The 26,496-nt window shown below is 49.8% G+C and overlaps 1 protein-coding gene across 1 annotated transcript; it reads right to left on the reverse strand.

The window, feature by feature from the left end:
* Positions 1-7,015: 7,015 nt before the first annotated feature.
* CCM2L (CCM2 like scaffold protein) lies at positions 7,016-24,309 on the reverse strand. The gene is made up of 10 exons (XM_024128506.2): positions 24,272-24,309; positions 21,818-21,985; positions 19,548-19,631; positions 19,272-19,455; positions 17,938-18,401; positions 14,658-14,793; positions 12,923-12,986; positions 10,451-10,580; positions 9,747-9,885; positions 7,016-8,857 (listed from the first exon to the last, which is right to left on the reverse strand). Exons 1-10 carry the CDS (start codon positions 24,299-24,301, stop codon positions 8,538-8,540), a joined length of 1,719 nt encoding a protein of 572 aa, XP_023984274.1. The 5' UTR covers positions 24,302-24,309; the 3' UTR covers positions 7,016-8,537.
* Positions 24,310-26,496: the final 2,187 nt, after the last annotated feature.

The raw sequence follows: 26,496 nt of genomic DNA on the forward strand, positions 1-26,496 counted from the left end.
AGCAGAGGATAAGGAGCTGGGGCTTTCTCATGAGGGTGACCAGGGAGACTGGGCTATGTGTATCTTGGAAGCTTACCTACCCCAGGTACCATCCTAGAGGCAGCCAACCTCTTGCTCAGGGGTGTGGCAGGGCTGAACCGGGATGGGGATGGTGGGGGTGTCAATGAAGTTGTTTTTCTGCCCCCAGCTGCGTGGCCACCTCCAGCTAATGGGTCCCCCTGGGGCGGGGGGGTACGGGACTGTTCGGTTTCACAACCCTCCTCCCTTCCCCCAGTGTCTCCGGAGGCCAAGAAAAGAGGAAGCGCTACGCGGACTTCCTCCTGGGTCCGGGTGCTTGCGAGCCCAGGCGGGTCTTTCGGAAGGGCGGGGGGAGGGGCGGGCACAGAAGGACCTCCCCGCCCACATGCTTTCAGCAGAATAAAAAGGCCTGGCCTAGCCCCGCCCCCTTTCCTCGGTGGCCGAGGTCCTGCAGGGTGGGCCCAGGCCTGGAGCTGGGATAGCGAGTTCGCATCCCAGCAGTCCTAACACACTGTCTCTTCCTGTACAGGACCTCCTCTCTGAGACTCACATCTTGAAGGAGAGGGCACGTTCTATCCAGCAATTTAAAAACTGAGGCGATGTGTATGAATGAATATGGAGAGAGCCCCAAGATACGCTTTCAGAATAGTATAGAGTACATTCATTAAAAAACAAACAAACAAAAACCCCAACAAACCAACCATGGTTTTGTATTTACCTATATACGTATGTAAATGTGTAGAGAAAGGTCTGGAAACTACACGGCCGACAAGAACAGAGATTGTCACTGAAAGAAGAAAGGAACATTGGGATCAGGGAGAAAGAGATGAACTTTCTTCTATTTTTTTTTTAAACTAGAGTGTATTTGTTTTTATTTGTGTAATTAAAATAATAATAAATGAGAAGATTGGAATATATGGTTATGGAGGGTCTTTTTCCCCAAACGTTTTATTATGAAACTTCCCAAACATACAGCAAAATTGAAAGACTTTTACAACAAAACCCCTATACTCACCACCTTCATTCTACCATTAACATTATACTTGCTTCATCACATGTCTGTCCATCTAGCTGTACATCAATTCATCTTTGAAATGTATTTCAAAGTAAATTACTTTGGCATACATATTAGTTCAATGTTTGCTTACAAAATTTAATGTAAAATTTACATACAACAAAGTGAATAAGATTAAGTGTTCATTTGCTGAATTTTTGCAAATGGATATACATCCATGTAACTTCAACCCTGTTAAAATAGATTGCCATCAATCCTGAAAGTTTATATTTTAATTGCCAACATTCTATGAGTCAGCATTCCACACAGGCCCAGGTATATAGTAAGTGCTCAATAAATGTTGAAGGTTGAATGTGTACATGGCCTGCTCCCCTGAGGGCAGGACGATGTCTTTTTCTCTTGCATTTCCCACAGAATTGATACACAGTAACTGCTTAATAAAGACTTATTGATTGTATTAGTTATTCATTGCTGTGTAACAAATTATCCCTAAATTTAGCAGTTTAAAGCATTATAAGCAGTTATTACCTCACCCAGTTTCTGTGGGTCAGGAATCTGGGAGCAGCTTAGCTTAGTGGTTCTGGCTTGGGGTCTCTCATGAAGCGGGCAAGATCAGCCTGATCTGCAGTCTTCTGAAGGATAGACTGGAGCTGAGGATCCATTTCCAGGATGACTCACTCATATGACTGTTGGCAGGAGGCCCAGGTCCTCATTACATGAACCTCTCCATAAGCCTTCCTGAGTGTGCTTATGTGGCTGGCTTCCCCCAGAGCGAGTGATCTGGGAAGGCAAGGTGACACATCACACTGGGTACACAGGTCATCTCTAGTCAGTGTGGGAGTGGTCCATACAAGAGCAAGAATGCCAGGAGGTGAGACTATTTGAGGACTTCTTGGGGAAGAAAGCCACTATGAATATGGATTCAGATTTTCTGAGCACTTGCTTTGTGCTGGATGCTGTGTTGGGCTCCTGGAGGGAATGTTACGGATGAGTCACAACCAGTTCTCCCCCTTCCCCTCACAAGATCAAGATCTCTTTGTGTGTGTGTGTGTGTTGGGGGTGGAGATGGGGAGGTCAGACAGACATGGAAACAGATGACAGTGTTGTAGAGTATGATAAATCTCACAAGAGTGGTTTTTAAAATTGCTTTTCTGTAATTCATGTTCATGACACAACATTTGAGATAACATCATGAAAAGAGAGTTTCCTTTCCTCTATATTTTACAGATGTGCATTCCTCTAGCTCAGAGGCAACGACTATAACCTGTTTTGTATATGCTTCCAGAACTATGTGTTCCATGCATAGACACAAAGACATTTCCTGCCCTCTTTAAACAAAAAGACAGCACCATCCATAGTTCATTATTCTGCACCTTGTTTTTCTTTTTTCCACTTACTCTATCTTGGAAACAATTCCATATCAGCACACAGAGAGCTACTTCATTCTTACTTATGGCTGCATGGTATTCTACTGTCTGCCTGAGTCCCGGTTTATTTAACCAGTCCTCTTGATCACCGAATGTCTGCTTTCTCCCTTTCTTTCTTTCTTTTGGCCGTGACATGCAGCATGCAGGATGCAGGGATCTCAGTTCCCCGACCAGGGATGGAAACTGTGTCCCCTGCATTGGGAGCACAGAGTCTTAACCATTGAACCACTGGGGAAGTCCCAACATTTGGTTTATTTCTAACCTCTTGTCCTTAGAGGCAAAGCTGCAACGATTTTCCTTGCATAGCCATCGTTTCCATTTTGCACCTATGAATGCAGGAGAAATTCCTGGCAGTGAAATTGTTGAATCAAAGGGTGTGTGCATTTAAAATATTGGTAGATATTGCTAAATAGGTTTTTTTAAAAAAATTTGGTTGCCCCAGGTCTTAGTTGCGGCTCGCCAGCTCCTTAGTTGCGGCATGTGAACTCTTAGTTGCAGCATGCATGTAGGAGGATCTAGTTCCATGACCAGGGGTTGAAGCCGGGCCCCCTGCATTGGGAGCGTGGAGTCTTAACCACTGCACCACCAGGGAAGTCCCCCGCTAAGTAGGCTTTATGCCAACTTGCCCTCCCACTTAAAACATGTGAGGGCCTGTTTCTTCACATTACACACACGGTAAGTAATCAAACTTTCCGAACTTTGCCAATCTAGTAATTGAAAAATGGTTTCTCAACGTAGTTTTAATTTGCATTTTTCTTATTAGAGTGAGGTTGAACATCTTGTCACATGTTTCAGAACCAATTGTATTTTCTTTTCTGTGAACTGAATAATTAGCCTATTTTTCTGTTGGGCTATGTGTCCTTATTATTTATTTGAACGTTCTCTTTACACATCAAAGGCACTGTCTGCATGATAAGCTTCAAAAATAATTTTTTGGAAAAAGTTGCTTTTAGACAGAGATGAGAAGTTTCTACAGGTCACATCATTTTCCGTGCATCACTGCAGGGCTGCCTAAGGGCTAAGGGGGCAGCTGTGCCATGTAGAGTTCTAGAAGGTGATGCTAGGATCTGGCGCTGGGGTTGGGGGAGGAGGGGTGGGCAAGGAGGCAGTTGTTAGCTCTCACACTAGATGGAAAGGGCTGCCTCAGAAGACAGCAAGCTCCCCAGTGCAGGAGGTGGGCAAGACAGGCTGGCCTGGCTCCAAGACCTTTTGCCCTTCATCTGGAATGTCTGCGGATAGACAAGTCTGAAAGGGGAAGACACACAAATAGGGCTATCAATTTCTGATCATTTGGGCCTTGAGTGGGTGGTTACTGCATCTGGAATATTATTTGTTTATTTATTTACTTATTTTTTTAATTAAAGATTTTTTTTTTGGCTTCACGGCTTGTGGGATCTTAGTTCCCCGATCAGGGATTGAACCCAGGCTCTTGGCAGTGAAAGTGCAGAGTCCTAACCAATGGACCACCAGGGAATTCCCATGTAACATTATTTAATAGTAATATAATCTCCTTAGAATGTAAGCTCCATGAGGCCAGTGTTCAAGTGCTAAATAAATAGTTGTGAAATGAAGAATGAATGAATGAATCTAATCAAAGGATGTGAGAGGTTGCTGTTTCTGAGCCAGGAGGGAGCCCTCTTCCCCTCCCTCCTTCTTTGAAACTGCCTTCTCCTCTTCCTTCCTCTTACCACATCTGAGTCAGGTCTTAGCATCTCTCCTCTGGTCCTTGTCCCCGCACCCCCCCAAGTCCCCCAGTGCCCAGGCTTCTCTTGACTCCCCTCCAAGCAGCTAGATTCACTTCAAGAAAATGCAAGCCCATTAGCTCACTCCCCACTGCCTATACTTCCCAGCCTGCCCCTTCAGTGCCTTCTCAGTCTGCCCACTTCTCTGGTTTCGTCTCCTAGGAGTCCTGCCCCTCACCTCACACACCCCGTGTTCCTCCAGAAAAAATAATGGTCACATTGACTGAACACTTCCTAGATGTACTTTTACATGGATTATCTTGTTTAAGCCTCACAACAATCTATGAGACCTATGAGGGCAATGCTATTATTACCTCATGTGATAGATGAGGAAATGAAGACCCAGAGAGACATTTAGGGGCTTACCCCAAGGTCACCCAACTAGCAGATGACAGAGTTGGGACTGAAAACCACTCAGTCTGACCCTGGAGCCAGAGTGCTTAAGTGTCTCGGACTGTGCCATGCTCCTTCTGGCTCCCCTACCTGTGCTCATGCTGGGCCCCCCAAAGGGCTCTCCCTGCTACTGTCAACCTGCCAAAACTCTTGCTCGTCCTTCAAGGTCTTGCTCATACGTCACCTCCTCCGAGAAGCTTTTTCCAGCTTCCCCAGAAAGAGCCGGTTTCACACTCTTTGATTTTACAGTTGAGAATTTTGTGCTGTGATAATTTGGGGCCCATCAGGCTAGGAACCCTGCCCCCCCCAGTGGGCAGGGATTATTCTGTATCTCCTTCTAGTGTCTAGCACAACCCCTGGCACACAGTGGGTGATCTCTAAATGACAGTGGCCCCGGGACTCCTCCCCAACATGCGGTTGTGAAGGATTGCTAGGAGTCTCCAGGGCCCCCCAATGGGAGGGCCTTCAGTGTAAGGGGCAGCTGGAGACATTTTCACTACCCACCCCTTGTCCATGGGTCGAGACTGTCCCCAGGCGATCCAGCTGGTGGGGGAGTTCCATCATTAGGCCACCCCTACAGGTCTTTGGGAATCCACTATCCACCCCCAGGGCCGTTTCCCGTCTTGCAGTGCCAGGAACTGAACCATGATGGGAAGTGATCCTGACAGGGGTTCTGAGTGCTATAGGAGGAAGTGTGGCCAGAGTACCCATGCTCAGAGCCCGGGTCACCCCAGCCAGGGCCCTTTGGACCTCAGAAACCAAGGGGTTGCATGGCTTTGGTAAGAAGGTAGTTCCGGGGTGTGTGGGGACTTCCTCGGGGTGTGCAGGAAATTGCTCCATCCTTGGAGCTGTGGGGTAAGAGCTGTCCCAGTGCTTCTCAGCAGCCCTGTCACTGTGCCCAGGCTAGGACTGTGGGCAATTTCCAAGCTTGATCCTCTTGCAAAGCCCTCAGCCCTTTGAGAGGGACCCCATCTCTTTGGCCTCTGCTCCTCATCAACAGATGAGGGGCAGTACTTGTGTTTTTAACAAGTACTCTGGTGATGCTGATGGTTCAGGGACCACACTTTGAGAACCATTGGTCTGTGGTGCCTTCCTCTGAACAAATTTTCCATTGGACAAATCCTTAATTTTGATGTTTTCAAATTTATTTATCCTCATTTTATGGATGAAGGAACTGGACCTCAAGGAGGTGAAGTGAATGACCCAAGGTCACACAGTGAGCTGGGAACTGGACCCATATCTGGCTAACCCCAGAACCCAGGCTCCTACCTGCTCTGCTATCCTCTCCACCAATCTTTGGGATATAATGACTGCAGGCTGAGGCATTTGGACCCGAGGCTGTGGGGTGCCCTAGTAAGTTCCTGAGTGAGGCAGCCATGAGGGAGAAAATTTCTTTGAGCTCTATACCCAAGAGTAGAATTACTAGATCATAGAGCATCTCTGTTTTAATTTTCACTAAAATCTGCTAGGATGGCTCCACTAGTGGCGTGTGAGGGATGTTGTCTCCCCACATTTTCAGCAACTTTTACATGATCTGACTTTGTAACTTTTGCCTAGTTTGGGTGTAAGATGGTATCTCGTTGTTTTAACTTGCGTTTCTCTGTTAATCCTGAGATTCAGAACCTCCTATACTTGTCAGGGATTTAGGCTCCCCCTTCAGTGAATTGTCTGTCCATATCTTTTCTCCATTATCTCCTGGATTTCCTGTTTTTTCTTGTTGATTTGTAGGAGTAGCTTATAAATTTTAGATATTAATCTCTTTTTGGATATTGTTGTTACAAGTATCTTCTCCTAGTGCATTGCCCATCTGTTATTTATGACAGTGGTTCTCCAACTTCAGCATTTATCAGAATCTCCTGATCCCCACCCCAGAGTTTCTGACTCAACGGAACAGAGATGGGACCTAAGAGCTTGCGTTTTTGGTTTTGTTTGTTTGTTTTTAGCACTTGTGTTTTTTTTTTATAATAAATTTATGTATTTATTTATTTATTTTTGGCTGCGTTGGGTCTTCGCTGCTGCGCGCGGGCTTTCTCTAGTTGGGGCGAGAGGGGGCTACTCCTCGTTGTGGTGCCCGGGCCTCTCATTGCGGTGGCTTCTCTTGTTGCGGAGCACGGGCTTTAGGTGCGCGGGCTTCAGTAGTTGTGGCTCGCGGGCTCTAGAGTGCAGGCCCAGTAGTTGTGGCGCACGGGCTTAGTTGCTCCGTGGCATGTGGGATCTTCCCGGACCAGGGCTCAAACACGTGTCCCCTGCATTGGCAGGCAGATTCTTAACCGCTGCACCACCAGGGAAGTCCCAACATGAGTAGATCTTAAAAACATATTATGGAGTGGAAAAGGAAACAACAGAATGAGATCCTTGTACAATACCATTTACGTAATATAAACACACACGCAGAAGACATTGTACATTTTATGTCCAGGGATATATATCAACACATAGGGGTGGGTGCCTATTGTAGGAAGGGGAAGGATTGTGGGGATGTGTGGATGGAGCTCGGGGAATATAAGACAAAGTAAGACATCAGAAGGGCCTTTCATGGATCAGTTATGATGGGATGGTCATTTGCCACGAACTGAGTATAACTCATGGAACTCTCTGGATCTGAAGCCCTAATAATAATAATGATATTATTTTAACAATGGTGATAATAGTACCTACCTCACGGTAAGTGCCCTGTGTCTGGCCATGGAAGGCCATGTAAAGTTCTACAAATAAATTTTAGCTCTTCTATGCAATTCTCTTGCCTCTTCTCAGGGCTTCTTTCTTTCAGCCTCTGAGCCTTTACTGAGGCTGTGCTGAGTCCTGTCCTTATGCTGACTTCTCTTCCCCTCCAATCCTGTCTTCAGACTTCTTTGACTACGCCAGATGCGATGGCTTGTCTGCGGAATCTTGGGTACTTTTCCTTTGGGCCTCGAGCACGGAGCCAGGCTGTAATAGAGCTGTGAGGGGCAATTCCTACTTCCTCCTGCCAAACTGGGAGCTCCCTGAGGGTCTTTTCACTTCCACCTCAGTTCCTGTCCCGTTGCACACAGGTAAAGACAGGTAAACTGAGTCAGAAAGTGTTCGATGTGGAAGGGAACAGCATTTATTGAGCGCTTATCATGTGCTAGACCCAGCACTAAGGCCTTGACCTTCAGTCATCCCTATGACCCGCCCCCTGTGAGGTGGGTGGGGCCGATTTCCTGGTCAGAAGAGGAAATGGAGACACAGAGAGGCTAGAACTGCTACCAGACAGGAGGCCTAGCCTGTCTGGCTCCAAATGCAAGATCTGAACAAGCAACCTGCTCAGAGCCTTAGGGCCAGGACTGGGACCCAAATCGTCCACCTCTGGGTTGACTCTCAGTAGAAAGAAACCTCTATTCCACACTAACGATCTAATTCCACCTGCGAAGGGGAGACCCTGCCTTTTAGAGCTTTAAAAAGACCGTCTACACCATTTAGTATGGTTAGTTTGAGGTAATGTCTAAGGGGAATCAGGAGACCCCCTCAAGTCCCTTCTCTTGAACCTGTTTCTCAAACTGTAAAATAAGAGGAACAGAGAGGTCTTTGGGCTCTGAGAATTCTTTTCTCAACCGGCCAGCAGGTGGAGCCCACTCTTCATCCCTCCCTTGGTCTCCAGAAAGCTGCGGAGTCTCGAGGAGGAGGGAGAGTCCAGAGGCCGAACCCTCGGGGCTAGTGGGACAAAGAAGTTCGCAGTCCACCCCAGCCGGCCTAGGGGCTGCCAAGTCCCGGTTAGGATCCCGCCCCCTGCAGGACATTCTCGGTACTGCAGGGACCGGAGCCCCGGGAGTAGGGAAAGAGGCGCCGGGAGGGTGGAGCCCCGGTTTGGGGTTTGAGGAGGAGGTCTGGGGATGGAGTCCCGCAGGCAATGGTGAGTGAGACTCAGGGTCGGGGTTTTGGGGCCACCCCCTTCCCCGCCCCCCCCATGGGCGGAGGCACAGGCTACAGGTAGTTGTCCTCGGCCGCGTCGCCCCCGCTCCGGGAGCCCCGGGCCTCCTCGTCAGTGCTTTCGTCGTCGTCGTCGTCTGGGGCCAGCGCCTCGATGTCGTGCGTGATGTCGGCCAGCAGCCGGTGGAAGGCCTGCGCCTCGGGCCGCTGGGCCGCGCCGTCGTAGCTGCGCACGGCCGACGCCGACGTGGAGCTCATGCTGCGCTTGATGCGGCCGAAGCTGTCGGTGAGGATGCCGCCCTCGCGGATGCCCACGCCCTCCAGGAAGCCCTCGAAGTAGCCGATGTCCTGGTCCGGAATGAAGGGCCGCATCCCTGCAGGCCGAGGGGCAGGGTGATTTCTCGGGGTCAAGCCTTCCCCTCCCACGGAAGAAGCACAGGAGGAATCACCTTCTCTGGGGAGCGGAGTTCAAATCCCCACCCTGCGGCTCGCTGGCTGTGTGACCTTGCACGACTCCTTGACTCTCTGAGCCAGAGAATAACGGTATAATGCTCTGCACGCAGTAAATGCTCACTACAAGTTAGCTTATTATTGTTATCATTATTATTATTACATTCCCATTTATTAGTTGTGTAACACTCCTCCAGTAATTACTCTGAGCCTTACTTTCCTCCCCTGTAAAACGGAGATAATTACAACTGTTCTCTCGGTAGGGCTGTGAGGATTAAATAAGGTACTTAACACACACTGAGTGCCCCATTTGACTTCCGTTTTACTTCTGTCACTACTTACTAGCTTTGTGACTTATTTATGTACTTTGCTTCTCTAAGCCTCAGTTTTCTCATCTGCAAAATGGGGGCAAATCATAGTTTCAACTTCCCAGAACTGAGGGCGTTCAATGAGATGATCCTTGGCACTACACACGGTAACTGCCCGATACATGTTAGCTTATTAAGAGTATCCTTCCTGTTGCTGTTATCACTAGCCCTCCTTACTAGCTCTGTGATCTTGGAAGAGTTCCTTAGCCTCTCTGAGCCTCAGATTCTTCACGGAGTAAAACGGGAAGATCATCTCCTCTCCCAGCTTTGCTGTGAAGGTGAAATGGTTAAACCTGTGCTCTCTCGCCTGGCTCTGACTGCAGGCAAGTCTCTTCCCCTCTCTGCACTTTGGTTTCCTTGTTTGCCTCATGGATCTCATGATGTCGGCTTTATGGGAGGCCGAGGGATAAAGAGTAAACACTCCCAGCCTGGGCAGGGGGCTCACCAAGCAGGAGGAACTTGCGCCGGTCTCCGTAGAGCTTCAGCAGGCCTGCGCAATAGTCCTGGATGGGCAGCCCCAGCCGGTAGTCCCGCAGCAGCAGCGCAAACTGCTGGATCTCAGGGGGCCCCAGCTTACTCCGCAACTGTCAGGGACACCATTCGAGATTAATCCCAAGAGCAACCCCCACCCAACCCCTGCCTAAAAGGCCCAGAGCCCTCGCTAAGGGTGTATCCAGCCCAGCCCTCCTGTGAAAACCCGGCCTACTGGGGGACATCCAGACCCCTTGGGCTGCATCTAAAAATGGGATGTGGACTCAAGCTGCCCGATTTCAAATCCTGGCCCCTTCACTGACCAGCTCTGTGATCGTGGGTAGGTGACAACCTCCTTAACCCTCGCTTTCTTCATCTGCAACGTGAGGAGTGAGGATAATGAAGGCATTTCCTTCTTGGGTTGTTGAAAGGATGAAAAGAAATGATGCATTAAAGGTGCTCAGAACAGTGCCTGGTACAAAGTCAACACTCAATGCTAGTTGACATTACTTAAGGCCTTTCACAGCTGACTCCGTTTGCTCTCCTAACCTCATGCCCTGCCCTGACCTCTGAGGTCTTATGCTTCAGTTATGTCCAGGATTATTCATGATGCCTGAAATACCCCATGTGTTCTCCAGGCCTTTGCTTATGCTGTTCGCACTGCCTGCCCCAGCTCACCGTGACCATGTAATCCTGCAACTGCTCGAGGCCCAGGCTGCTGTGGTCGCTGCCGCTGCAGTGGGAGCCATGGAAAGAGGGTGTGGACGTGCCGCTGTAACAGGCTTCAAATGTGTCCTGGGAGCCGTTGCTGCAGAGACAGGGGGGGAAGGGGCCCTCACTCGCCTCCCTCCAGCTCCTCTCCACGTGGTAGGCTGAAGGTGGGAGGGCACAGCCACCAGTGCTCTGGGCCTGGGGCCTCATCCTGTATCCCATTTTGGCCTTCAAGGCCCCATATGATCTGGCCACGCACCACCTCTCAAGCCTCGTCTCCCCCCTTGCTGTTTGTGCTCAGGTCACCCTGCCTTCTGTCTTTTCTTCTAATACTCCAAGTACCTCCTTACCTCTGGGCCTTTGCACATGCTGTTCCCTCTGCCTGGAATGCCTCTCTTTCCCTGTCTTTTGCTCAGCTAACTCTTCCTCACCATTGGATCTTAAATGTCACCTCCTCAGGAAAGTTTTCCCTGATCCCTCTAGAATGGGTTAGACCGTCTGTCAAATGTGGTCACAAAGTCTGTAAGTCTACCCATGACATGAAGGCCTTTCCGATGCCCCCACCAGATCTCCTCTCTAACCACTCTGTCCTTCACACCCTCTGCTGCAGCCATAGTGGCCTCCTGGCTGCTCCTCAAACATGCCAAGTGGATCCCGTTCAGCATCCTTGCACTTGCTGTTCCCTGCACCTGGAGCGCTCTTCCTCTTTTTATCTGTCAGGTCTCAGTTCAAGTGTCATCACCTCGGAGAGGCCCTCCTGACTCCCCAGATGAGGTAGGGTTTCCACAGCCTCTCTCTCAGCACTCTGAGCTTCTCTTGAGTGTTTATTACTGTTGATGCTTATTATTACTAAATAATGATTTCATTGTCTCCTGTGCTACCTTGTAAACCATGCAAGAGCAGGGACCTGGTTTTCTCTGTTTGTTGAGTACCTACTATGTGCCAAGCACAGGCCTCGTCCTTGTCTTGCTCCCCACTGTATCCCTAGCACAGAGCACAGTGCCTGGCACATGGTAGGTACTCAATAAATATTGCTTAAATAAAAGTCAACCTTGGGCTCCTGCCTCCTGGTCTCTACATTGTTCCAGAACCATCTTCAATTATTACCTCCAGAGAAGCAGTGTAAGCTTAGTGTGGATTCTGGAGCCAGCCTGTCTGGGTTCAAATCCCAGGCCTACAACTTACTAGCTGCTTGACCTTGGGTCAAGTTACTTAACTTCTCTATTCTTCAGTTTCTCTGTCTGTAAAATGGGATGATAAAAATTGGTGTCATTGTAAGAAACAGAGGAGTTAATATTTGTAAAGTACTTAGAGTCATGGACTAAGCAGTAAATAAACAGTAGCTACTGTAATGTTGCTATGCTGATTTTAAAAATGAAGTGCATTATAGAATAGCACTTGGCAGACAGCAAGTTCAAAAGTTAGTAATTGTCATGACTTTCATCTCTCTAGCAGATAGCAGGTTGTTTAAGGACTGGCCTAAGAGTGCCCAGTATTAAGCAAGTATATTGCCGCTGAAAAGGGGGGCGGGGGGGAAGTAAGGCCTATATCATTGGCAGAGGCTGTCCCTTGTCAAGCCAAAGGCCTTAGTAACAAAACTAAGGTGACCAACTTGTCCCAGTTTTCCTGGGACTTCCTTGGTTACAGTACTGAAACTTCCATGTTTTGGGGAACCCCTAAATCCTGGGCAAACTGGGGTGGTCGGTCACCCTAAATAGAACCCTGGACAATGTTCCCAAATGAGATTTTTTTTTTTTTTTTAAACCTACATTTTCCAGACTTGCTTATAGCTAGTTATGGCCATGAGACCAAGCTCTGGCCAATGAGATGCAAGCAGAAGCCGTCAGGTAGGAATTCTAGCAAAGCTCTTTCTTTAAAGAGATTCCTAGTATGCTACTGTGATGGCTGGAGCTATAGCCACTATCTGGGCCCATGAGGTGACCTTGAGGATGGAAGCAGTTGTTAGAGAGGGAGGAAAAGATAAGCCCGAGCCCTTAATGACCATAAGGCCATAAACGCCTTGTCTATTTCATGTAAGAGACAGGGGAAAAAAGCTTTATCCTTTTTAAAGCGACTCTTTTTTAGGAGTCTCTATTCCATAGAGCCAAAATGACTTTTTGGCATTAGCTGTGATTTTGGCCTCTGCAGGCCACTGTGTCTGGATGACTGGGAAAGAGCCGCAGGCCCATGTGGACCTAGTTCTGAGTTCTGGCTGCCCTGTCTGTCTCTCAGGGGTTCAGATCCTATAAGCTCACCAGAGCCTGGGAAGTTCAGGTTACCCGCACCCTCAGGGCCTAGCATCTCAGCACAAATCAAGATGGAGTCACTTTCTCCCACCCTCTCTTGCCCATAGGGGCTCAAGAATGCCTAGATGAGCAACCCTGTTTGTGCAGGGACAGAGGGGACCAGAGTGGGGTCGCTGAGAAGGACGGTACCCACAAGGAGCTGCAGCAGCTGAAGTCGGCGTCATAGGCGTAAGTCCCATCCGTGCGGCAGCTCTCACCTGGGAGCAGCAGACAGAGGGCGGTCAGAGACGGCAAAGCAGGGGACCAGCATCTCTGGCTCCCTGAGGCCCCAAGCTCAGCCCCACCCTGGAGTAAGGATGGCGGCTGGAGCGCGAATGGCCTTTTTAGTAACTGTACGGCTGTTAGCTTTCACTGAGTGAAATGGGCAGCCACTGGAAGTTTCTGACCATGATTCCGAGCCCCACCGGCAACACACAGCCAACCTGGGGCAACGCACCTCTCCTCTCCTGGCACTCAACTTCCCCAAGGTTGGGACAATACCACCTTCCTGCCTACCTCAGGGGGGCCTTGGGGAGAGCAAACCAGGGAACGGGAGAGGTAGCGCTTTGTAAACCGTATATGTTTGAGAGAGAGAAAAAAGAACTTTGAGGGGAAGGAGCTCAAAATCATGAGGAGAAAGGAGCACCAGGTACAGAGAACTTGCTCTGTACCTGTCCCTGTCATCTCAGTGAATCCAGCTACTGGCCTCAGCCCTGCCCATCGTGGCTCACTTAGTGTCACTTCCTCAGGACACTCCCCTGACTTTCCAGGCCGCGCTGGTTCCTCATTATACATTCTCATAACACAGTGTGTGGTTACGTTTTATTTGTGTAACTATTTAATTACTGTCGGCCTACTTCAGCACTGCACGCCTCAGAGGGAGGGCCACACCTGGCTTTACTCGCCAGTACATCCTGGTGATTAGCAGGACCTGACAGATGGGTGTTCAAGAAATATTTGTTGAATGAATGAATTTGTTGAAATATCTGTTGAGTTATCTCATTTATTTGTCCATCATCCCTGGGAGAGTCAATGAACTTTCCTAAATGCTCAATAACCACAGTTCCCACGGACGTGAGTGCCTCCAGAAGGAAAGAGCCGGCTCCCCGTTGCCTGAGCTATGCAAACAGGGACCACGCTCAGGGGTCCCTGAGGAAGTTCACTTAATGGCCCTGAAGGCAGCATGGGGAGTGAGGCTGTTGCAGATGGAAGCTTTAGAATCAGATGCACCTGGGTTTGAATCCTGACTCTGCCATATACCAGCTGTGTGACCCTGAGATATTTATTGACTACTCTGAGCCTTAATGTCCTCATCTGTAAAAATTGTGTTCATAAGGCCTCAGAGCGTTCTTTCATCCATTCAGAAAATACGCCTTGAGCATCCGTCCCTGGTCCTGTGTTAGGCACAGGGGATACAGTGGCAAACAGGACAGACAAGGTTGTTATGAGGATTAAATAAGATTCGGTACATCGGCCCTGTGCTTGGCACATAGTTGGTGATCAACGAATACCTCTATTGGTCTCATTCTCATTCCAGCCCTTGATGGCATTCAAGGACCAGTTTGTAAATCTTGGTTTTGACCTAGAGTCCTAGTGGGACTAGATGGCTCAGTAAACTGACAATGCATGTGCTTAGGTTTTGGCAAAGCGGGGACACCAAAAAACAAAAGGGAGAGAGAGTTCAGCTTGAGGGTCTCGTTCTGAAACTACCTTTGAGGTCATTATGAAATTTGACATTTTATTTTAGCGACATATCTGGTGTATGCTGTAATTGCTGTAGAGGTCAGGACCCCTAAGGACTTTCATTGGCCCCAGTCCTGGGACATCCCCCCTCCTCTGGCCTTTCAGGATGTTTCACAGGAGGGGCCGCCAGGAGTTGGAGTACTCACTGCGGCTGCAGAGCCACGGCCGTTCGGGCGTGGACGTGTAGTGGTAGCCGGCCCGGTCCACGCACTCGATGCTTTGGTCCCCGTAGATGATCTGGAAGACCTGACAGATGAGGGCGCAGGACTCCTCTGCAGCATCCTGGCCCAGAGAGGAGGACAGAGCTCAGGCCTTCTCCAGGGACCAGGATGCCCCTACTTCCCAAAAACGCAGTGTGAGGAGGCGCACAAGGGCACACACACAACTACGGGAGCCTTTAACTTGACTTTGAGGACATTTTTCATCAAAATTATATGGCCACGCTCTGGGTGGCCTTTATAGACATAGCCACTCACTGGCCTTTATAGAATCCAGTGACAAATGTAACTCTTCTGCCCTGAAAAATGCACACATGCACCCCAAATTTCTGGGAGAATTATGGGGCCTCCTGACGCTTATCTAAAATAAGCCCTAATTTAGTTTAATTTACACGTAGGAAGCCGAAGCCCAGAGACGTAAAGTGATTAGCCAGGACTAGAACCCAGGTCTCCTAATGCCTAGAAAGAGGAAAGGAAGAATTAACTGTATGAAAATGTTAGGCTCAACAGAGTTACTACTGCTCAACATAGTTACTATGCCATATTTAGATACGAGCTTCCTGGCACCCAAGGCAAAAATGGAAGCAGGATGAACACATAAACTTCAGTCCCTGATAGAAGGAAGGCATTTAAGTTCTTGGGTGCAACTTTTTGGAGATCGCAAATTTGAAGAGGAATTTGCCTCTTTGATTTACCTCTTTAAGTCTTTAAGCAAGAGACACGGAAAGACAACAACTAATGAAGAGACCAACTTCATGAAGCCACTTCTTATATTGTGCTTCTAAAAAAGCCAGTCCAGCGAGTAAATTAAAATATAACCCAGGACAGGCATTTTGGGATAAGGGAGTGAAATTATCATTAAACCATGATTGACCCTTATAATAGCTCTACCAAATGGACAGGGAAGAGGGCATCCTTATTTTATAATGAAAGACATGGAGGCTTAGAGTGGTTAAGTGACTTGCCCAGGCTCACACAGCAGGCTCATGGCTTTGGTTAATATTGGCACCCAGGTTTTTTGACTCTAACTCCTGCACCCTCCTTGGGACCATGGTGCCTCAGATTGGAGGCCAGAGGCCCAGTTACTCCTAGAAAACAACCCTTATTTATTTACTCATTCCACAAATTATTATTTAGTCCCACTGTGTGGCAAGCACTGGGCCAGGCTGTGGAGTCTCAGAGGTGAATTAGATGAGGCCTAAAGCCCTCACAGCCCAGTGGGATAAACAGGGTACACTGTTCCCTCTGCCTGGAATTTGCTTTCTTGACTCTTTGCCCTGCTGCTTCCTTCTCTCTTACACGTTTCCGTTTAAAAGGCACAAACTCACTTTCCCTCTGGAAAATGGATCTCCTCCCTCATTATCATTGCAACCTGCTTTTCTTCTTGGTCCCCATCACAAGGTATAGTAACATAGTACCCACTAATCCATCTATTCAGTATATTTATTGAGCACCTATCATGTGCCAGGCACTGTCCTGGGGGCCCGGGGATACCACAGTGAACCATCCAGAATGCACAGATGTCTTGAGATGAGGCTAGAGAGGAAATGAGGATGGTGGCTAGTCCACCATTATAAGGTAGATAGCCTTATAAACAGTTGTAAGGACATTAGATTTTACTCTGAGTGAACTGGGGAGCCACTGAAAGGTTTTGAGCAGTGACACGATGTGACTTTTGTGTTAACAGGACTGCTCTGACAGTGTGGGGGAACAGATTCTGAGCAATGGCCAAACCAGTGAGGGGTGAGGGAATGACCCAGATGGGGGAAGATGGAGCATGGACCTGGGAGGGGGGGACAATGGAGCATGGACCTGGGAGGGGGGGACAATGGAGCATGGGGAGAAGTAGATGCACTTTGGTTATATTTTAAAAATAGTGCCAACAGGATTTGTTGACAGAGTCGATATGGGTTGTGTGAGGGAGAGGAGCCAAGGAGTGCTGCAGGGTTTTGGTCTGAGCAATGGAAGGCCAGAGCTGCCATTCATCAAGACAGGGAGAACAAGGGAGGAGCAGGTCTGGGGAGAAGACTGGGCGCTCAGCTCTGGTCGTTAGACCTTTGAACGGAGAGGCTGAGTGGAGACACAGATGTGGAGATTTGGTGGGAGGTAGCATTTGGGGGAGTTCTCACTAGAGAAGGCCACCTAGAAATGAGTGTAGATAAAGGAGAAAGAGGGTCAAGGACTAAGCCTGGGACAGTCCAACCTCAAGAGACTGGTGAGAAGAGGAGGCACCAGCTCTTGAGAAGGAGCAGCCAGGGAGGTAGGAAAACCAGGAGAATGTGCAGAGCTGGACACCAAGTGAGAAAATGTTTCAACAGCACCAGAGCCTGAGTTTACTGGTTACTATCCACCTCTCTCTCTAGAGAGGCACCGTGTCTGTTTTGTTCACCATGAGGGGTTTATATATAGAGGGAGTTCAGGGCCCTGGGCCATTGAAACAGCTTACAAGGCTCAGGGTTTGGATGTGTCTGCTAGATGGTGAGCTCCCTAAGGGAGGGCACTAAATATGTCTTTGTTCATCTCTGTATCCATGGCACCTAGCCCAATGCCTAGCACAAGCTGGCGCTCAATGAACATGGTCAAATGAATAAAAGCAAGGGTGAATGTGGAGGATGGAGGGGAGGGGGCAAGAATGGCCAGAAGTCTTCTGCCTTGGGTGATGGCCATTGTTACCAAGAGTACAGGCTCTGAACTTCTGGGTCCCAATGCTGAAATCACCACCTGCTTCCTGTGTGACCTTGCACAAGTTGCTTAGCCTCTGGGTCTGTTTCCTTCTCTATAGAATGGGAACGGTGGTAATATTTGCCTCTAGGGGTTACTGTGAGAATGAAATGACTTAATGCTGGTTTCCTGTCTGGCACAGGTGGGCACTGAATTCGTGCTGGTGATTACTGTCCTCATGATTGTTACTGTGGTAGTGTGGACACTGACGGCTTTGGAGAAGGAGCAAGGCTGGATGAGGGGTTAGATCAAGTCTGGGCCATTTTGAGCTTTCATTCCATTGGGACAGCAAGGGGGAGGTGTCCTGGGGCTGGAGTAAAAGCCTTTTGGCGTCATGGGCACACAGGTATTATCTGAAGTTCTGGGCAGTGGGGCCGAAGGAGGGAAAAGAAAAGGGGCTGGGGTAGAATTCAGGAACTTGGTGGTGGGGGGGTGAAGACGCACCGGGGAGGCAGGGCGCAGGGCCGCGGGATGCCCTCGGGCTCACCCTGTTGGCCACAGCCAGGATGACCAGGTTGCAGTAGGCGTCGGGGCTGGGGTCCTGCGGGTCGAGTGGGTTGGGGCCCGGGTGGCGCCGCTCCCAGCTGCCGCCGCCTCCCGCCTGCCTCCGCTCCCAGCTGCCGCCCGGCTTGCCCGCGGCGCCACCGCCGCCGCCGCCGCCGTGCCGCCGCTCCCAGCTGCCGCTGAACGTCTGCCGCCGCTCCCAGCTGCCGGACGCCCGCGCCCCGGCGCGCTGGCGCTCCAGGCTGCCGCCGCCGCCGCCCCCCGCCCGGGCCTCGGCGCCCGCGCTCCCGCCCCACGCCATCCGCCAGTCAAGGCTGCAGATGGTGTGGCGCCGCTCTGTGGCGCCCACCCGCCGCTTCTCGGGCGCCGCCCCGGGCGGGCCCGGGTCGCGCCCCGCACCGCCGGGGCTGGCGTCGACTCCGGCTGGCACCGGGTCCACGCCCAGACCTAGGAAAGGCCGGGTGGCCGTCAGAAGCCGGAGATCCGGGCCGAGAGCCCTCTCCCGAGGCCAGCCGGGTGTCCTGACCCCGCCGCTGCGGGGGTGGTTGGGGGGAGAAGGGGTCCAGCCGTGTCTGGCCCCGCCCCCACCCTCAGGCTTCACCCCTGGCTTCAAAGTCAGGAGGCCGGACCCCGCCCCACTACGGGTCCTTACTTTTGGGTCCCGCCCCCACCCTCAGGCTCCACCCCTGGGTTGGGCAGTTCCCACACACCCCACCCCATTCCGACGCCCCTTGCTTCACAGACGCTGCCGTCTGGTCTGAGAGTAGTGGTCAGGCTGTCCCCTCCTTCTTTACCCTTAACTCGGACCCTGTCCCGGGTTTCAGGAACACGTCCTTGGCTTCCGGCTTCCTTTCAACCCCTCCCCTGGCCTCAGGCCCCGCCCCTAGAGTATGGCGGGGTCTGACATCTCCCACCAAGATACCCCAGCCGCGAGCTCCGCCTCCCCAGTGTATGGCCCCTCCCCTAGATGAGACTCCGCCTCTGCCGCAGGTTCCCTCCTAGCCTCAGAGCCTTGCTACCCTTCATCACGCCCTTTAACTTCAGGCCTCAGGATTCTGGCTTCTCCACCGTTTCGAAGGTGGTGGGTCAGGCCAACCTCCCCTTCAAGCCTCAACCTTGGGCTCCCTCTTCTTGCAAACAGCCATGTCCTATCCCTCGAATCAGGGTAGTTTGGTCAGGTCTTCCCATCACCCCATTATCCAGCCTCAGGCCCCGCCCCTGCTCCAGGTCACGCCCATGCCCAAGACTAGGTGTTGGGCCCTTTCTCTACTCCTTCACCTCCCCCGCCCCGCCCCTACCAGGTCCCGCCTGCCGTACCGGTCTTAAGCACCAGCAGGTGCAGCGCGTCGTCCTGCAGGTAGGAGGCAGCGGCGATCTCGTGCGTGGGGATACGCAAGATGAGCTCCTCGTTGTCGCGCCAGGTGAGCAGCAGGCAGCGGGCCGACAGGCTCAGGATGCTGTCCTGCTCCGCCGTGGTCTTCAGCGGCAGCTCCTTCAGCTGCTGCGGGGTGGGTCGGATCTCCTGAGTCCCGGGGGCCTCGGGTGGGAGAGGTAGGGGACCAGACCCTGCCCTCCCCTCTCCCGGAGCCTCACCCTGGCCGTGTCCAGCAGCTGCAGGAGCTCGTCCCGGCTGGAGGGGTTCAGTGAGGAGGTGACCCAGGTGAGGTGGCCCAGGAACTGGATGGAAATGGGGCGGGGGCGGGGGTGGTGGGAAAAGGGCAGAGAGAGGTCTCCCTGAAGTCTTGGAGGACCCTGACCTCCTCACTGACACAGTGCGGATAGACTGAGATAAAAATATCTGAATTAATAATAATAACCTGATAATAACTGTTATTAAAGCCATCGTAGGAGCCAGGCATAGTCCTGAGAGTTTTATGCACTCATTCATCATCGCTTTAAGGATGAGAAAACTAAAGCATAGCAAAGCCAAATAACCTGCCCAATATTATAGAGCTAAAAAGGGCAGAACTGGACTCCACACACCAGAGTCCATACTCTCACTGCTAGCTTATTTTTGCTAAAATAAGCTTATTTTATGAGCACATAGTTATTTAGCTATGGCAGAAACAAAAGTCATTAGAATAGCTTGAATTTCCTGCTTGGCCTGAGTGGCTCTGTGCACCCCAAGCACCAGTGTCAACTGACTGTGCAGGTCACTGGCCCTCTTTATGATCTTGTTGCAGAAGTCAAATGGAAAGGGAAGAATGTTGTATCCAATTAGTATATAATTTTGTCAGAAAAATGATGCCCCAAATTAAATTAATAGTAATAGTAAATTAATTCTTCATTCATTCTTAGTTATAGCTTAATGTTATCACACTTAAATGTTATTTAATGTAAGAATTAACTTTTTAAAATATTTTTAGTTTTATTCTTCTAGGTGATTCTACCAGTCATACCATTTCTTTTCTTTTTATTCTCTATGAAATTTCAGTTCCCAATTTTTTAAGTGGATTTGTTTGTTAGCTTTTCTCTTCATATAGGGTTGCCAGGTAAAATACAAGATGCCAGTTAAACTTGGTTTTCACATAAACAACTAGTACTAATCAATACTAATCAATACTAAAAAAGTACTCATCGCCTATCTGAAATTCAAATTAAAAAATTTTTTTTGTTGAAATATAATTGATTTACAGTGTTAGTTTCAGGTATATAGCAAAGTGATTCAAATACATATTCTTTTTCAGATTCTTTCCCATTATAGGTTATTATAAGATATTGAATATAGTTCCCTGTGTTATACAATAGGTCCTTGTTGTTTATCTATTTTATATATAGTAGTGTGTCTCTGTTAATCCCAAACTCTAATTTATCCCTCCCCCCACCAGAATTCAAACTTAACTGGGTGCCTGTTTTTGCTAAACCTGACACCCCTACCCCCATATCGGTCTTTATTGGGTAGTGAGGATTCTCCACTGCTCCTTCATGGTGTTCATGAAATAGAAGTAAAGCCCTTGAGTTGACCTAATTCCATGTGGCCTGCAGAACTGGCTTCCTTTAAGCTGGACACTGTCCAAGTAGCAGGAACGTCACTGCAGTAAAATCTCACAGGACGGTCTGGCTTTTTGGTGCATAGGGCAACTTCCCATCTGCTCTCTCCTTGGGGTAGGCTTTGAGCCCCATGTTGAGATGGCAACACTGAGGCTGAACAGGTGGAGGTCACTTGTTGAGGGTCCCCAGCATAATTCAGGGGCAAGGCTGCCTTGAACCCAGGTCTCTTTCCCCTGAGCCTCCCCTGTGTGAGACAGGGCTGGTCAGGGGTTGGTGTGGGGGAGAGGTAAGGTCTTTCCTGATGGGATCCAGATCATGCCTCCCTAAAATATGGCACCTTGGCACATTGAATATCTTAAGCTGAAGGAGTATGAGAAAACGGCAGAAGCAGGAAGGTCACACTAACTTCCCCCACCTCACCCATCTTCCCTGAAAGCAGGCGATAAATCTCCCTGGTGAAGGGTACCCTCCTTTCAGGGTACCAGTAGGAAGGGAGACATCCTTATCACCAGGGACAGGGAATTGAGGGCCGAGAAGTCTGTAGAAACAAACCTTGTTCCTCTTTCACCATTTACCAACCCCCTCCAAACCCCTCTGCCTTGTCCATTCTTCACAGATTTATTGTTTCTTTGTCAAAAAGTAAAAGTATAAAAGCTTCCTGCTCTGGTCACTTCTCAGGGTCTTCCATTCTCTTCTGAAGGCTCTCATGCACATGTGAACATTTAATAAAATGTGTGTGCTTTTCTCCTGTTGATCTTCGTTCAGTTTAATTTTCAGATCCAGCCAGGTAACCTAAGAGGGCTGAGGAAAACGTTCCCCCCAACCCCTTATCTCAAGATTCTTTCCATCTCTCCTCCTCATCCCGAACGCACCTTGACCTCTTTCTCCAGATAGTCACACAGCAGAATCTGGGGGTCGATGAGGTAGTCGGGGGGATAAAGGGGCATCGAATGCAGGGGCCGGCGGCTCACACTGTTTCGAAAGGCTGCCCGGCGCCCAGCCTTCGGGAACACCAGCCTCCGGATGGGGGACACGAAGCCCTGGGGGAGGCAGAGGCGTCGGGGGAAGAACAGTAATAACGGCAACTGACTTGATCTTATTCAGCACTTAACATGTGCAGCCTTTTACTTACATTATCTAATTTAATTCTTACAAAAACTCTGCAGAGGGGGTAGCTCTATGATTCCCATTTTATAGGTGGAGAAACAGCCTCAGAGAGGGAGCTAGCTAATAAGGTCACCAGCTAGTAGCGGTAGAACCAATAGTTCACCTCGGGCAGTCTGGCTCCAAACCTTCCATTCTAAACACGCAGGTGAGGGTAGAAGCCCTGTGCAGACCCAGGCTGAGGTTTAAGGAACCCCCACCCAGGCTGGGGCAAGTACAGAAAAATATTAACATTCAGTGTGGCTGAGTGGTGCATAGGTATTTAAGCTATTTTCTGTGCTTTCCTAAATATTAGAAATGGTTAACAGGTACCTTGAAGTTTAATCCAGTGGGCGCCTGCATAAAAATGGCCTGGATCAAGGTTAAAGGAGCAAATTTCAGGGCCCCAGCCCAGCCCAACAGAATTTAAACTCCCAGGAAAGTGTGAGCACTGCTCGAGAGCAGTGGTTCTCAGTGTGTGATTCCTGGGTCTCCACCAGCAGTAGCAGGAGCATCGCCTGTGAACTTAAGAGAAATCTACATTCTTGCGCTCCATCCCAAACCTATTGGATCAGAACCTGGGATGAGACCCAATGATCTGTGTATTAACAAGCACTCCAGGTGATTCTGCTGCAGGCCCAGCTCAAGTTTTAAAATCAGTATCACGGAGCCCGGATGAAGTACGTGGAAGCTCTGAGAAATGAGAACAAGCGATGTGGGAACGGGCATCCCAAGCAGAGGGCCCAGCATGTGCAAAACACTGCGGGCTGCAAGGGCGAGCACGAGCCTGGAGAAGGTGTGTTGTAGCTGTGGCTGAATGACGAGATGAACAAGTCATAGAGGGCTCGAATGCCAGCTATGGAGCCAGGACTTTATCCTGTATATGGGAGTATGTGTGAGTAGAGTGGGGAGGTAAATGCTTTGTCTGTGGCCCTCCGTGGTCCACCCCTGCCCGCTTCTCCAGCCTCATCTCACCCCACACTGCCCCTAACTCCTGCCCTCCAGCTGTAGGGCCATCTTTCAGTTCTTCCTACTTGCTACATTCCTTCCTACCATGGGGCTTTGCACATGCTGTTCCTCTGCCGGAAACACTCTTCCCTGTCCTCTTTGCTTCCACCCATCAGATCTCAGCTCACACTGACCAGTCTAGGGCTGGGTCCCTTAATATTCTGTCCACCAGCACTGCGTACGGAGACATTTGTGCAGTTTTACATTAATTGTTTTTTTAAAAACATTAATAGTTGTCTCCCTCACTAGAATGTGAGCTTCAGGGAGGGAGCAGGGACCTTGTCTGCCTTTGCTCACCAAGTGCATTATCACCAGCACCAGGCACAGTGCCTGACACATAATAGGTGCTGAATAAATAAATATCTATAGAAGGAATGAACCAAGAGAGAACAAGCACCTATGTCTTGTCTCCCTTCGGAGCCCTCCAGTTCATGTGGGAGTCTTTTCAAACAGCTGGATCTAGGTTTCCTGGGGGAAGAGGGCTCAGTGGGGGTGAGGGTAGGAGTTGGAATCCCAGAGGCTCCCTGGACCACAAAGACAAACAGGTGCAATGCCCAGAGGACCAGACTAGAAAATATCTGAGAGTCAGGAAGGGGTAAAGGTCTAGGGGTGGGGGGAATGACCCCCAGGCTGAGGCCTTTGGAGCAGAACTGGGCCCTGTATAAAGATAGGGAGGGGGCAGGTTCAGTTGGAACCCAGCGGGGGGGAGCAGGCTGGTGTCTCGAGCCTGGATAGGCAGCCTCATGGCACAGAATTGCCCTGGCTGAGGTCCTTCTGTCTGGGGAGGCAGGGAGCAGGGGAATGGGTTTGTTGGGTGGCTGTCTATCTGTCCCTCGGTCTGAGAAGCTGCAGGAGGGAACCCCCAGGAACACCAGGGAAGCAGCTTGAGAGTATCTCCCAAACTAATCTGACTGGCTGGATTTTCCTGGAAGGTGCCTGTCCATCTGTCCATTCCTGGGATGGCAGAGGCCACTGAGAGCAGAGAGACGGGTTAGGGAATTTAGAGCCCAAATGTCTGGCTGCCCAAGGGTGGGGAGGAAGGTCTTTCCCAATAAGAAGAAAGGCTCTCCTGACGCCACTCACTGCCCATCACCCCCCTCCTCCCCACAGGCTTCCCACTTCTCCAACTCTGGGGACATTTCTCTACCCCGCACCCCTTCCAACCTCCCACCTACCTTTTTCCCTTTCTTGACTTCATATTCCATGGTGAAGTGTCCCCTCCACTCCTGCCACCCTCCTGGCCACCCCCCTCCACCTTCTCCCCCCATGCAGTTCCTTTGTTCTTTTTCCTGCCTCGTCGGAAACTCCACCAGTCCCAGAGTTCCTGCCCCTCCCATCTGATAGTGAGCGGTGGGGTGTGGGGTGGGTGGAGGACGCAGCCTTGGGACCCTCCAGCTGAACAGTGGAAGCCCAGCCAGAGCAACTGGCCTGGGGAGAAAGCCCCCAAGGCCTCCAACCAGCAGCCTTGCTATTTAGGGGGCTTGGGAGTTTAGTAAGGCTGGGAATGGTCCCCTGAATTTGGAGTCGGAAAGTCCCAAATTCCACCCCCTCTTCTGCCACCAACCTTGCTGTGTGACCTTGGCAAGACAGGTTAGTTCCCCCTTTCACAGCCTCAGTTTCCTCCTCCCCTTTATAAATTAGGAGTAAACATTGCCTTCCTCTCTGGGCTGGTGTGGTGAGAAATAAATGGAAGTGGGTGGGAAAATGCTTCATAAACTATGGAATATTGTGTCTGAGCAAGTAATGATTTTAAAAATTAATCATTACTGTTAAGGGAGGTGGTATGCATGGGCTTCAGAGACAGGCTGTTTGAGTTTGAATCCTGGCTTTGTCACTTACTAGGGTTATGACTTGGGTCTGTAACCTCTTGTGCCTCCATTTCCCCATCTGTAAAATGGGCATAATACCAGCCTTGTGACCTTGTAAGAATTAAATGCACTTAGAAAGGCTCTTGGCACATGTGAGGTACTCAATAAATATTAACTATTTACCTGTGTGTCTGTGTGTCCTGGGCTGTTTTACTGTCTCTTGAGAGAATAATATTAGAGAGGCAAGGTTCCCTTTGTGGTTCTGGACTGAGCACTTTACATATTTCATCTCACTTATTCTTCACAATATTGGGGTACCATTATTATACCTGTTATACAGATTTTTAAAACAGGCTCAATTGCAGAGGCTGACCCAAGGAGGGGACATAGTGAATGAGAGGAGGACCTGGGATATCTGCTGGGTCTGGCTCTGATCTGAAGCCTGGTTCCTTTCCTCTAGGGACTATGCCCTCTGTGTGGCCCACCCAGGACAGTTGGAAAGTTTCTGACTGACCCCTCCTTACCTTGCCATGACCCCTGGGTTCTGGAGACCTAAGTCCTGGAACTGATTTGCTGTATGATCCAGGGAGGTTGCTTATTGTAAGCTCCCTGGGCCCCAGTTTCCTCATCTTTCCAACGAGAACAATAATCCCCCAAACCCTGTCCTGCAGTCAGAGACATGGCAAGAAAGACATCAGGCCGTGGATAAGAAGGCAGTTGGAAATTATGAAGTGCAGGGGCCAATGCATAGGATTGTTCTGAGTTTTTTCTAAAAGCCTGGGTATGCCAGATTAGTGCCGGTGGGAGCGAGGGTCAGAGCTCCCCACTGCCTCTGGATGTGAGAGCGGACAGAGACTCCGGGTGCTTAGTGCTAGCTCATACAGCCGCTCCCTCCTGCTCCCCTACATCCTGCCAGTCACCTCCCAACAGCAGGAAGTGAGATCTCCCTCAGCCCCCAGCGGCCAACAGGAAGAGGCCAGGATGTGCTACCCAATCCCTGACTGCCCCAGACCTCAAACTCCCAGTTAACCCCTGAGCAGGTCCTGAATTCCCACCCTCAGAGTGGGGTGAAAGGTGGTCTCTTGCTTTGGCACCTCCAAGACTGACATTTTTTTTTTTAAAGATTTTCCTGATGTGGACCATTTTTAAAGTCTTTATTGAATTTGTTACAATATTGCTTCTGTTTTATGTTTTTTTGATTTTTTGGCCATGAGGCATGTGGGATTTTAGCTCCGTGACCAAGGATTGAACCTGCACCCACTGCATTGGAAGGTGAAGTCTTAACCACTGGACCTCCAAGGGAAGGCCCCCATGTGGGACTTATGGAGCCCTAGCAAACTAACACAGCTGGCAAGAGGGCTGTAGCAGTTGTAGGACCAATACAGACATGATACTACTCATCATTTTTCTGGTTTTGATGCTATCAACCCTGACTTTTGCAAGCCTTTTCTCCTCTCTGAGCCTCAGTTTCCCTATCTGTAAAATGGGGATGTCTATTATTCCTGGAATAACTCCAAACATCGCTGAACTCCTGGGAATCTCAAACAGGGCAAGAAGTGTTCTGAATGCCACTAGAGAGAGCAAACTATCTT

The sequence above is a fragment of the Physeter macrocephalus genome, chromosome 14 (assembly GCF_002837175.3).
Source record: "Physeter macrocephalus isolate SW-GA chromosome 14, ASM283717v5, whole genome shotgun sequence".
NCBI lineage: Eukaryota > Metazoa > Chordata > Mammalia > Artiodactyla > Physeteridae > Physeter > Physeter macrocephalus.